The sequence below is a fragment of the Perca fluviatilis genome, chromosome 4 (assembly GCF_010015445.1).
Source record: "Perca fluviatilis chromosome 4, GENO_Pfluv_1.0, whole genome shotgun sequence".
Classification (NCBI taxonomy): domain Eukaryota; kingdom Metazoa; phylum Chordata; class Actinopteri; order Perciformes; family Percidae; genus Perca; species Perca fluviatilis.
In genome coordinates, this window is record NC_053115.1 from 13,631,199 (window position 1) to 13,645,477 (window position 14,279).

Here is a 14,279-nt window from a genome sequence, read left to right on the forward strand (position 1 = left end):
TTCTGTGTGCCAACTTAGTAGTCAGGCTTGTTGTGAGGTCTGGTAAACAACTTCATTGCTGCTGCTGCACACAAACAACATGCTTTGGTGCTTGCGCCTGTGTTTCTGACTGTGAGGATCCAAGTACAAAGACACACACACACACACAAAAATGTAAATCAAAGTGTGTGTGTCTGTGTACGTGCGTGCGTGCGTGGGTGCGTGCGTGCATGCGTGCATGCGTCCATGCGTGCGTGTATTGGCAGGGTATGTGGGGCCATGCGACCTGACAGCTCAGACAACAGAGATGTAGCGTGGATGCCCTGGAGAGTACAGAGAGGCTGGCCAGGCCAGGCACCAACAAACAAGACAAACAAGACAGATATGGAGAGAGTAAAGGAGGAGGTAGTGTGGTTTGTGTGTCTGTGTATGTGTTCAAGACAGAGAGAGAAGGATGGTAGTGGAAGGTAATATAAGAGATGTATGTATAAAGCAGTTCAACTAAACCTTTGTTTGACTCCATTTATGTGAGAATACTGTCACAGGTTAATCCCTTGTCTGGTTCACAGAAACTCAACGGTAGTTTCTTACACTTCATTGCTAAACAACAGATTTACATTACATGTCAACTTTCTGTTCCCTCTACATGCTTGCGGTCTCTTACTTCCCCTCTCTCTCTCTCTCTCTCTCTCTCTCTCTCTCTCTCTCTCTCTCTCTCTCTCTCTCTCTCTAGTTCTTCAGTAAGGGAGAAAAAAAATCAGCAACATTTAATTAAATCCCTTTCTTATGCCAAAGCAGAGTAGTGTCCGATATGTGTTTGACCCAGGTCAGAAGGAGGGTCTGATGACACATGCTGACCCATTTGGATCGACCTTCAATGTGGATTTAAACCATGTGTGTCAGTCTGATAAGAGTATAGGAGGGCAAGCCAGAGACAGAGGAGACCGCACTTTAGGTGAATGAACTACTGTGACACATGTATTAATATATTAATTTAGGCCACATATGCACCATTTTGTGTTGATTAACAGTATAAATGCAATTTCAATCTTTGGGATAGTTTAACAATAAAGATCTAAAACAAAACGGTATCTATTTTATTCTCTTACCCCTTGAAAGTCACCATGAACCATAATGTCTCCAACTGCCAGTTTTTATCCAAAGTAAATACAGTGATTCTGGTTCCAATTCGTGTTTTGATTAAAGTGTAATCCGCCAGATCCCCTTTTATAAAATTGTATTCCATTTCTGACATCTTTAGTAATAAGCAGTCATTCATTCTGTGGCATTTTTGCACTTCCCAGAGGTCGTTCGGCAATTAAACTGTGTGGCCAACACGGCAAAATCTTTTTCTTTGGTCTTTCTGTTGATGACGTTTGAGCTTGAGGTCTTTTTCCTGCTCTGTCATGGAGGCCACTGCTATTCATACTAAAATCCCAGCTCTTCCTCTGTTTATTTCAAACAAAACCCTCTTCCTGCTGCTGGCCATACTGTATAAAGGGCAGTTTCTTTTCACCAGAGGAATTTTCCTGGAAAAACATGAGCCAACACCAAATATTTATGAGAACAAATGAAAATGCTTCCATGAAGCATTGATTTTATGATCTATCACTTACATGTAAATGTTGCAGCATATCATTCTAAAACAGAATTGCCTTTTATCTAGATGACCTACACTGTATTGTCACCTTTAAATGAGAAATGTTTCCCATTTTTACTATGAGCACCTTACTGGCTGCAGACACTGCAAATGAAATCTGACATTATCCTTGCTTCTCACATCTGCCTTTCTCTCCCGTCCATCTCTTTTTTCATTGCCCATACTGTGTTGGTCCAGCTGTCTGTTTATCATGTGGCACGTTAATGAGAAGAACAGTGCAATAGGCAGACTGCTTGCTGCTCAAGTAGACCCATGGCCCCACTTTATTGATATGAGGCATGGCTACAAATCACACTTCTGCATGTACTCTGCACATCACATAATTGTAAAGAACTGCCAGAAGTAATGTCATGTGTGATATTCATCAACGTACATTGATAGTAATAATGTGTGTGTGTGTGTGTGTGTGTGTGTGTGTGTGTGTGTGTGTGTGTGTGTGTGTGTGTGTGTGTGTGTGTGTGTGTGGTGTGCTCGTGTGTTTCCTCCTCAAGTGTCTTTTAGTGGGATTCCTGCACTCCAGCTAACCCCACTCTCTCTGCTTACTGTGGAATTCAACTCTGAAAACAGCTCACTACCCAATCACTACAAAGACCTCATTCACACACACACACACACACACAGAAATAGAGAAAGAGAGAGACACAGACAGAGAGATAGAGAGAAAGGGAGAGAAAAGTATGCGCCTATATCACACTGTGTAGTTGACGTGGCAAGTTGGTGAAGGCAAAGCTGCAGCAGCCAGGGGCTTAATATTATACAGATTCTGACAAAGCAACACTTGGGTCGTGCATGTGTGTGTGCATGTGTGTGTGTGTGTGTGTGTGTGTGTGTGTGTGAGTGTGTGTGCTCTGACCTGCACAGGGCTCTGTTTGACCTCGTTGCTGCCAGAGGAGTTGAGTCCAGAGGCCTGCTGGAGGAGGAACTGTCTGGCTGCCTGGAGCGCCTACGAGGGAGAAATAGAGATGATCAGATGTTCATCGTGCACACGTCATACCGTGAATTATTTGCAGAATTAAACAACACACTAATAAAAGTAATATACCTTTCAAACACACCTTACTTCAAATATTTTGACAAAATGCATTGTTAGGTACAGTTTCAAACAACAATCACCCATACAATCAAACTTTTTTTCAATTTAGAGAAAAGAGCAGCACAAAAACTCTCCCACTGGCCACTCTCTGCACTCCCTTTGCCAAGCTGTCAGGTTGGATTTCCTCAACCTGAGACATCCACCTGGCGCACATACAGCATGCTTGAGAATCTGCGTTTGTGTGTGCGTGTATGTGGCTGAATTAATCCCAACTAATTCAAAACCTTCTTTAACTCTGAACTCTGACCGTCTCCTTCTTTGTCATTCTTTGTTTCTCTGCCCTCCCCTCTGATTCACTCTCTCTTCCACACCCCTTTTCTCCTCCTCTTCCTCTCTTTCCGGGGAAGGTGCAAAGGGGTATTCCACATCCTCTGAGGCAGAAGTGTGTCAGCATATCTTTATGTGTGTGAGTGTCAGAGTGATGTAAGGAGCCGTTTGCCCTGATGTGCCCTAAAGAGCTTTGACTAACCACCACCCACCTCTTCATTCCTCCTCCTCCTCTCCCATTTCTCCCCTTTCTGCCCTCCAGTGCTGTCCATTCAAACCAGTGACACCATCGCTATCCAGCTCTCTGTCTCCATTCAATCACTCTGCCCTTGAGTGTTGCTGATTCATCCTTCCGACACCGCTACCTCAGCCATCCCTCCCACTGCCTCGCCTGTCATACCCCCCCCCCCACACCACTTTCCTACTCACCCTTAATTTTATTATAAACGGTGTAAATGTCTTTATGTCATTACATTTCCCTCTTTTTTTTCTGTGTTGCTTGTTGTAGCCTTAAAGACTCAAGCTCTCTATCATTAAAACAAATCAGGTGCAGAGGAAAGGGCATTTTTGTTGGAATGTCTGAACTGCTCCTTTAACAAAACAAGAAAACACCCATCTCAAAACACAAGAGCCGCCTTGCGTGCACACACACACACACACACACACACACACACACACACACACACACACACACACACACACACATACACACACACACAGCACAACCTCATGACAGAGGGTTAGAGAGGGGAGACAGCAGGATGCACATTTGCTTCCTCTGACTCAAAGGGGAAAGGTTCCCTAGTAAATATTGATTTATGAAAGTGTGTGTGTGTGTGTGTGTGTGTGTGTGTGTGTGTGCGTGCATGTGTGTGTATGTGCGTGTACACCGCAAATTAACGGCCAAAATGAGGGATGTTCTTTACCATGGAAGCTCTTACTCAATCATGCATCACCAGAAATCTGTTCTACTGCATCATTTCACAACCACAGAAAATTGTAACACTGTGAAACGGTGCAGCGCACACACTTACAGTATATTGTCACATATTTAATGAATTGTCAAATTAGAAGCTCGGGTACATTAAGTAACGTTTAATTACGAAAACAGAGAGGAGAGATTAGAGGGAGACAGAAAGAGAGAGAAGTCCTCTGTGCAGTCAGAGTGATGAAAACCATCTGTATCAAGCACACTTGCTAGTTTTGCTGAGACCGCAATTAAAATACACACACGGACGTAGCTGTGTATGTGCCTACACACACGCACACACGCACACACACACACACACACACACACACACACACACACACACACACACACACACACACACATACACACACACACACACACACACACACACACTTTAACACTTTTACAAAAATCTTGGGAACCCCCTCCCATTTACTGGTTTGACCTCAGCATTAAAGCAGGCACAGACATACACACATAGAAACCCCAAAAAAAACACAACCGCCCAGTTTGTTGGCATGTGGTGTGAATTACTCGTTGAACACCATGTCTGCCCAAGAGTGAGTGTGTGTGTTTGTCTGTGTGTGTGCGTATTCGTGTGCGTTGGCAGGAGTTGGGTAGGCATGTCTGGCAACAATAAGGGACAATTCCACCCAAATTACCACCCTGATTACCACTATATTAAAGAGCCATTTATGGCTTTCATAAACGCTACAACCAAGCAGAGGTGATGCCTGTCTCCTCTCCTGTGCCTGTATTCATGGATGTGGGTTTATGCCAGAGACAAGAACTACCAACAAACCAATGCGATTCTCTAGATATTTAAACTAAGTCTGTATTGTAGATTTCAATCCCTTTTTATTCAAATTTCCCACAGCTAATAGGCAAAGCTGTTGGAATTAGATACTGTAAAGACAGATTTTAAGTGTACTTTTATACTATAACTACAGGAGGAAAAGTGTTTATTATCGGCTGATATCAATATACAGTATATAGAAACAGTAATGCATTGATTGAATGTGTCCCACAAAACATCACACAAAACTCTCTCAATCTTCTACACCTATAATTTTCTTGGAATTAAAGAACTAAAATACAGACTTTGGTAAAGGTATAACGTTATATGATCATCATGATATGATCTCAATGAAAGTTGATATCTGGTAATATTGAATTACTGCCCAGGCGTAGGGCAGCCTAAACACAACAGTTTTGTAACTGTTTTAAATCAGTCTGCAAGGCATAGGAAACTGCAGGTCACTATAGCAACAGTGCTTCTATTTTACTTTAAAATACTAGCGGTAAAATGTTGTTGTTTTTTTGCCTTGATAAGGGCATTAGTATATGAGTAATAATACACTATGAAGCATTATAAAATACCAAATCTTCACCAAATCCTTCATTTTCTTATATCAGGACATCTTCTTTTGCACAATTGCTTCAAAACTCTATATAGTACATTACATTTTACACATATTCAAAAGCTGATGATCTGTTGTATTTGTCTCATATGTGTTTTGTATTAGAAAAAAAAAGGAAATCGTCGACAAGTTATTGGAGTAATGTTACTTCACTGCGCCAATGCAAAAGCTGCTTTTCCGTTTTCACCAAACCTATAGATTTTATGGGTATTATGTCTTGATTGGGATGGTAGCATTGTAATTTCACATATTTTATGGGTGAATAAATTGCACCTTGAACTTTCAACATATGAAATGATAAAGAGGACAACAGGTTTTGACAAACACACAGAGCCAGTGCCAAACTATACCTTGTCAAGAAGCACTCCGCTGCTTTAACCCTTCTCTTTCATTTCTCCTCTTCACATTCACTATTTTCCCTTTTTCTCTCTGTGACCTGGGTGAGCTGTAGCATTGTAAAGTATGCCCTCCCCCGTCCCCCTCCACCCACTCACACACATACACACCTCCTAGACTCCCCCACCCCAACTCCCCACTCCCCCTGTGGCATTCTTGGGGGCGCACTGCACCTTTAAAGAAAATATGAGGGAGGCCTAAGAGGGAGGCCCAACAACAGAGTCTTTGTGCTGCCCGCGGAGCACACACACACACACACACACACACACACGCGCGCACACACGCAAACACACACACACACACACACACACACACACACACACAAATACACACATCAGTGGTGTCAGACAGGTTTTATTAGAGTGAGTGAGAGAGGGAGGGAGGAGGAGGAGGAAAGGGAAGGAGGGGTGAGGAGGTCACTGCTCAGCTTGGAGGCCTGAGAGCACAGTGTGAGTGTGTGTGCGTGTGTGTGTGTGTGTGTTTGTGTGTGTGTGTCACTTCGGTGTGTGAGTTCTTCTGACTTGTCATCGCTCCCCTCTGTAAATCATCGCCTCTGACACAGCCTTTAATAACAGTGCATTTTTTAATTCAGCAGGGTCACACACACACACACACACACACACACACACACACACACACACACACACACACACACACACACACACACACACACAAAAAGGCTACTTTCTATCCTTAACAGGATTCTGAAAAATGGCTGACAACTAAGTTTCTTTGAAAGGGGGGAGGGTTGGTAAGGCAGTTAGAGGATCCATTAGAAGAAAATGATGGAAATTCCATTTTGCTATGTGTGTATGAGGATCTTGTAAGTGTAAGACACTTGGGAGTGTGTGTGTATATGCTCATGTCCATACTCTATGTGAAAGTGTGTGTGTGTGTGTGTGTGTGCGTGCGTGCGTGCGTGCGTGTGTGTGTGTGTGTGTGTGTGCCTGTGCCTGGCTCAGGTTGCTAAAGCAAACAGGTCTGTATGTGTGATGAATCTGGCCTCTAATCCGCCCAGTGTGTTTGGGTGAGACAGGGAGAGAAAACGCAGGAATAAGCAAAGAAATCTAAATAGAGAGAAGTAGCAAAGGAGGAGGGGGAGGCAGAGAGGGAGAGAGAGAGAGAGAGAGAGAGAGAGAGAGAGAGAGAGAGAGAGAGAGAGGAAAAAAAAGAGAGAGAGAGAGAGAGAGAAAAAAAAAAAAAAAAAGAGAGAGAGAGAGAGAGAGAGAGAGAGAGAGAGAGAGAGAGAGAGACAGGTGGGTACCATATGTTGGAGCAGTCCGTCAGCACAGACTAAGGTCCATTGTTGATGGCCGAAAAGAAACAAACCGGTCCCCCTCCTACCCTCTCCTCCTCATCTCCCCCCGTAGATAAACAGCCCCTGGGGCAGACAGTGGGCTGTCCTTGAGGGAGAAGGAGGAGGAGGGGAGGGAGTTAGGAAGGGCAAGGGGGAGGCAGGTGGTATCAGATTTCTTTGCTCTAAGACCAAGAAGAAGAGAGTACAAAAAAAAAGTAAGGAGCACAAGTGAGGGCGAGTGAGAGGCTCATTGTTGCATCTGTCCGCACCACAGCCAAACCAGGCTAGACGAAGCGCGTACTTCAGATGTTTCGGCAGCGTCGGACACAACAGATCTCCAAACAAGTATCCCCTTTCCGCCTTACCAGCAGCCTGGGAAGATAGGCTAGTAGCCATTCCTAAACCCCTTTTCCTTCCCATGAGAGAGCGAGAGATGGTGAGAGGGCTAGAAGGATACAGGGTGAAGACGTAGAAAAGAGCTCGTCACACCCAACTGCTTCCCTACAGGTCTACACGCTTTCTGATTTTTGGATCAGTGAGAGAGACCGGGTTCAGAAAAGAGCGGTGGATCTTCTTTTTTTCGCACTTACTTCCCTTTTTCTCTCTATCTCCTTTCTTGAGTGCTGTCATTGAAGCTGAAAGCCAAGCTAAAGCTGCGTCAATGCTGCCGTCCTCCTGGGTCACCCTGCTGTGATCCCTTGTATCCATTTGCACTGCACTTCCTCACATTAGCACCAAAAGAAACCACCTCCAAACTCCAATAAACCCCTCTCCTACTTTAATTTACTCTCTCCTTCTGGTCTGTGCTACTCTCGGTTAGCTTTCTCTGCCTCTAAATCTCTCTTATCTTTGATCCTTTCTTTTTCTCTGGATGCTCAGTGGAGTATCATGATCAGAGAAGAAGATGAAACAAGACTGAACAGATGTAACACAATCTACAAAGCATGTAAATTTGTTAAAAGCATGATGATACTACAGCACCACCAGCTCACCTGTGTTCAGAAGCTGGTCCAGTATTTACACCCACACACACTGTATACAAAGTGGGATTGCTGAAGAGGTGACAGTTAGTGGGATTGCGATATGACTTTAGGGCATATGTGAGTGAAGGCTTGGTTACAGCCGCGGTGGAATCTCACGTATCAAATGCATCACTGTCAGCCACCACAAAACCAGATTGCTTTCCCAGATCACTCCTACTTTCTTTCTCTCCGTCTATATCACCCGATCTGTCTCTTGCCTTCACTCTGCTTCTCCATATAATGTATAACTCACAAAAGTTTGGCTGGCATTTCTCCAAGTCTAGTCTGTCTGTCTTGTGCCCTGCCCCCTCCCCACTCTTCTCTAGAAATCTGTTACCCATAGCCTTATTCGCCACAGTAAATTCTGAGAGCAGATATGGGTTAGACGGAGGCCTAAAATAGATTGTGCAGGCCAATGGAAACAAAACCTTGTGAATGCAGCTGTTGGCCTTATGAGAGGAGGCTCGCCATCCCTTGACTGTCAGACAAAGACCCACTACCATGACGGCAGCTGTGGGACTGGGATAGGTAGTTAAAGGTAAAGCCGTATTTAGGATTAGCAAATCAATATTTAAGGGATGGTTATAATAGATTTGTCGCATTTTAACAATGAAAATATCTACCTTATACAGTTTTGTTACTTTAAATTGTTGAGAAGATTGACAGTCTCAAAGCTCGTTGTAGTTCTTAACCGTGCAACCATCGAGGCCAAAGTCTGGAAGTTTGTATCCCAACTAAACATTATAGGAGCTGATTTCACTGATGCTCATGTTATCCTCCAGACGTTACATTTTATGGGAAGTTTGCGGGATTATGTTTGGGCAACAATGTAAGTAGCTCTGTAGCACGGAAAGGGGGGGGAAGTCTGCTGAGCAGGTAGCAGCATTTACTTTGTTGCAGTAAGCAATAAGTGGTCTTAAAGTAGCTGGAGAAATGTCAGCACTGACACTAACTTACACTGTTGGGAGAAAACTTTATAATAATTAAAACAATTTAAATTTTTTAAAGTTAGATGCAACTCTACTATAGGTCGAAGGTGTAAGGGAACAGGGAGTGGTTTACATATTTAGGGCACATCAGGGGTTTCTAGGGGTAAACATACAGGGGTAAGGGGTAGTCTGAACCAAAGCCTGCTAAAGCTGCTCAATTTCACGGTGGGTTACAAATAAACTATGCTCTGCCAAGACTTCGCCCCTTTCCCCTGACTCTTCCTCACATACTCTTTTTTTTTTTCTGGTATTAATCAGGTCTTTCCGGCTTTCCTTCACCAGCTTTCCTGCCATTTGTTTTTGCTCATAGCAACGTGGAATTTAAACCAGTTGTCCACCAATATAACTGAGCTTAAAGAGCACTGAATACCTCAATCTGTTTAGGCTGCCGCCGAGCTGGAGCTATCTGGGACACCTTCAGAAACACCAGCCAGCCGCAATCCCGTTCAGCTATTTAATGTAATGTTTCCGCAATATAAAGGCACCGTTCGAGAGCTGAGGTTTTAAAACGGCTGAAGCAAGCTACTTTGGGCCCAGACTGACCATTAAAAAGAGGAAAGACCGCGTTCAAGAGCCAACGCAATAAAAACTCACAAACTCCAAAAGAACTTCAAAATATGCCGTAATGTTTGAAAACCCTGGCCGTTTTAGATTTTTTTTCACATCCTATTTTTCACAAAAGGGACCTGTTCTAAACTACGGGGACCCTGCCGTTTTCCAGATGGTTCTCTTCAGTTCAAAACTGTTTTGTTGGACGAGAAAACCTCTCCCCTTCAACTATGTCCTTACACTCATCTAATGTTTCTATTGATTCACAGGGGTATAAGCAGAGTCATAAAAAGGAGCTGACTGCTTTATATCATTACACAATTCATCATCATACACACACATACAGAAAGAAATCTACCTATCTTCCTAAGGAGATGTCAGCGTTTCTTTGTTCAGTGAAGGGAAAATGGCATAAAGAGATAGACAATTAAAGATAATGATGAGGTGAGCAGAGACAGAAAGAAAGAGAGGAACTCCCAGCTTGATAATATAAAAGCAGCTCCCTCTGTACTGTAGGCCTCATCTTAGTCCAGGCGGCTAATTGATGGCAAATAGCTCTAAAGCGGTTTCCTTCCACACACACTCACACACACACACACACACAAACACACGTCATACATTATATACACATATGCAGTTTCCCTGCGGTTTTCAACACAGCTCGTTTGGCAAGAGAGAAAGGTCTCACTCCAGACAGACCCAGCCCACAGCGGAAAAACACACACACACACTCACACACACACACACACACACACACACACACACACACACACACACACACACACACACACACACACACACACACACACACACACACATATAGTGTACCATGTAATATTTAGCCCTCATCTTGTATAAGATAGGACAGTTAAGTAGTTTGGTCATGCTCCTGTGAAGACAAGGCCACTTAGGTGTTAGGAGTTTAAGCTGCTTCTCCTGCCCAACAAGAGCAAGTCCTGAGAGGCTAGACTGTGAGGCGAGGCCAGCCCATGATGAGGATAGCATTAGCCTGGCAACCAGACCTCACATATGGAAACCGTTTAACTGTTATTATTAATATCCCAAAAAAAAAAAATCAAACTAATAACACATGCAAGACACTGCCAAGACTCCGCTCAGGAGACAGAGGGAAAACACATACATACACAAACAGAGACTGTCTGCCATGTGCACATGCATACACAGACACATACACACATCAAGACAAATGTACACACACAGACGCCTATTGGTTAAACAGAAAAACACGCTCAGTGGCCTGTAAAAGTATTAGCCTGCCTGCCTGCTTCGATGGAAATAAACCTCTTTCATGTTTTTGGTTCAGAGGGTTTTTACACCTGGTTGTGGCTGTGGAGATGGAGACGGACACACCCTCGCACCCACCCTTACCACACTCACACACACACACACACACACACACACACACACACACACACACACACACACACACACACACACACACACACACACACACACACACACACACACACACACACACACACACACACACACGCGCGCGCATACAAACACCGGAAGTGGGCAGGCACAACAAAGGCCGGCTCCTCTACCAGAAGTTCTAAACAAGAAAAAAATCTTTAACTTCCCCAAATAAGAAGCAGGGGTGTGTTCCAAAAAGGGGAAATGGGAAAGTATGTGTGTGTGCTTGACTATGTGATTTAGCAAGAGGGTCAATACAACCAGATGTGAACAGGCAGATTTTTCAATTTAGAATAACTCAAAGCCCAGTCTATTCTTTTAAAACTTGTTTGACACGGTATTTTGTTGATGTGGGTATCATTTTATCGCTATTATTAAATTTCCTAATTTAACAATTTTGTTTAGAGACTTAGGAAAGTGGTGACTCTGCAAGACAACTGTTTAGTTCATAAGGACAGGACGGAAGGTTTTAGTCACCCATCACTAAGTTATCCGATTAACTCACTTATTTGGAAGTACAAACAAAAGTAAATAGAATGTTATTACCCCAACCTTTTTTATGGTGTGGAGATTTTGCAGCGATAATGCCTGGTTCAACTTTGACCTACTGTACATAATGTAGTTTTGTGTGCACACAAAGTTTTTCACCTTTTTGTCACTTCAGATATTGGAGTTAAAATCAGGGTTAATCTCTTATATTAATTCTAAATCAATACAAATGGTGAATAAAATGTTAATCATATAAAACAGATTTATTTTTTCTCTTTTAGGAAATCTGTCCTTGAATGAGCATACATTTAGAGCAGTATTTAATTAATTCATTTCATAAAGTGCCAACAGAGAAAAAGCTTCAAATAAAGTTTTCAAAAATCCCATTTTAATATATAGCAGTATTGTAGCAGGAAGAAATCTAAGGGTTTGTCATTTGCTGATTTGACTTTTTCTTAATGAGAAGACAAAATGCTATCTTACTTAATCTCAAATTAAGTTTCACTGTACTTTTTTCAGATGTTTTTAGTTACGTAAACTTAACTGGCAAGACAACAAATGCATTCTGCCTGTCAGGTGAAAAAAGGCAGTCACACACTGTCCAAGAGCTCAAGACAAAAGCAAAGAGAGAGAAGAGCTACATTCCTCTCCTCCTCCCTGTTGACTCTAATCTCTCCTTTAAAATGGCTCACACAAAGAACCAGCGCAGACTAGCTAATTAGCAACACTTTAGGCCTCTGCAGCTATTGTGTGCGTGGTGTGTATATGTGTGCGTTCATTGTGTGCACCGCTGGGCTCTCGACTGTTTCCAGGGTAACTACTTGCCTAGCAGCCTTGTAAGCTTTCCACATTTTGTCTTTACTCTTTACCTTCTCTCTTTCCCCTCTCGGTGTCTATCACTTTCTGTGAGTACGGAGTGGTGGAATGAAGGTGTAAGGGACTTTAAGAAAAGAGAGGAGACTTAGGTCTAAGATATGGGGATTTTTGGACCTGTGTGGATGGGGGTTGTAAACTAATGCTCTCTTTTTTGAGTGCCTTGCCCCTATTGAACTCCATCTAAGCACATGTCAATTAAAACCAATTACGGCTGCTTCTTTTTGAGAAAGCAGAAGACGGTGACCAATGTGAACAGGCATCAATGCACATACACACACACACACACACACACACACACACACACACACACACACACACACAGTCTCACCTCAGTGTCACTGACTAGTAGTAGTAATGAGGTCATGCAGATTTGCACGCTGACCTATGACCCCTTAAAAAGGCCTCAGTCACCATGGTGATACCTTCTGAAGAGTGAGAGTCAACAATCAACTTTTTCATCCTCAGAAACTTTTCCATGAAGAGTGTCCGTCCTGTGTGTGTGTGTGTGTTATTTACCTTACGGTGCAGCTAGGCCTGCCCGGTGTAAGTGCTTCCAAACACTCCCATGGCAACCAAACCTAACCTAACCCCTTCAGGTGCCCGGGGATGTGTGTATAGCTCAGTCTCCACAACAGAGACAGGACACACACACACACACACACACACACACACACACACACACACACACACACACACACACACATCCTTCTTCTGTTGGTATCTGTCTATTCTTGTCTCTGAGCCTCTTGGCTGGTTGGGTCAACCAACCGTGACTGTGTCCATGCCGGCTGATCTGGACTGGTGGACCATGTCTACTGTCTGTCTATTCTTTATCCACAAGACTCGTAGCCTTGTAGCATGCTTCTTCAGAGCCCCTTAGACAATAAACGTCATCATTAAGTAGATTTTACAGTTTCAGTCCAGTCAATGTAAAAATGATGACATATCTATTAGCTATGATTTCAGAAACATGTCAACCCATGGTTGCCCCTCAAGAACATTACTCTTTAATGAGAGAGCAAAAGAGTATATGTCATACAACAGAGAAATACAAAAGGAAAGGAATTGAAAGGACATCAATAGTGAGAACAAAAATCACCCTCAGTGGATCTCCAACATTCAACAGTCTTGCTGAAAAAAAGCCATAAAAAGATTTTATGGACGCTCATAAATACAACATCTTAGCATCTCGGAATAAGGTCTCAATGTGTGACAAAATCACTGAATGACAGATATGAGGAAGGAGAGTCATGTAAAATACATAACTGACCATGAGATTTGCATGTGTTTATGTCTGGAGTGCAGGAATGCAAACATGTATCCGATAAAGTGCATATGCCTCAAATCCCCCCCCACAATTCTGAACAGTATAATAGTTTTTATCAATCGATATGAGCAGATTCATATGCTGAGAGACCGAGAAAAAAAAAGGCAAGTAAAAGTCAAAGAAGACGGATAAAGGGACCTGGTGGTGCTTTTAAGACTCCTAGAGGAAGTTGGTGTTCTATAGGTCTCTTTGTATCGCCGCGGTAACAGCAGTGGGTGTTCTGCGATGCTAGGCAACCCAACTGGCCCCTCCTCTGTCTCAGCATGGCCTTTTGCGACCTGTGAACTATACTGACCTCAAACATAAAGAGGAAGGCCTGGCCCAGACCGAGCGAAAGCTTTTAGGAGGTGACAGCACTCAGAGAGAGGCCTGGGACTGATTTACTGGCCCGCACACACGACAGACACACGAAAACCCGCACACATGCAGACGGACATATAGACAGGAACATGACACACGCAGACACACATGGGATACAACCCGTCATGCAGATGCACAAAACGCAAG

At 43.3% G+C, this 14,279-nt stretch overlaps 1 protein-coding gene across 4 annotated transcripts in view; it reads right to left on the reverse strand.

Moving 5' to 3' along the window:
* foxp4 (forkhead box P4) overlaps window positions 1-14,279 on the reverse strand; it is a 92,637-nt gene that overhangs the window by 39,230 nt on the left and 39,128 nt on the right. For all 4 annotated transcript variants that reach the window (XM_039797854.1, XM_039797856.1, XM_039797855.1 and 1 more), the window contains one exon: window positions 2,493-2,582. In XM_039797854.1, coding sequence (XP_039653788.1) covers window positions 2,493-2,582 — 90 coding nt within the window. The remainder of the gene's footprint in view (window positions 1-2,492; window positions 2,583-14,279) is intronic.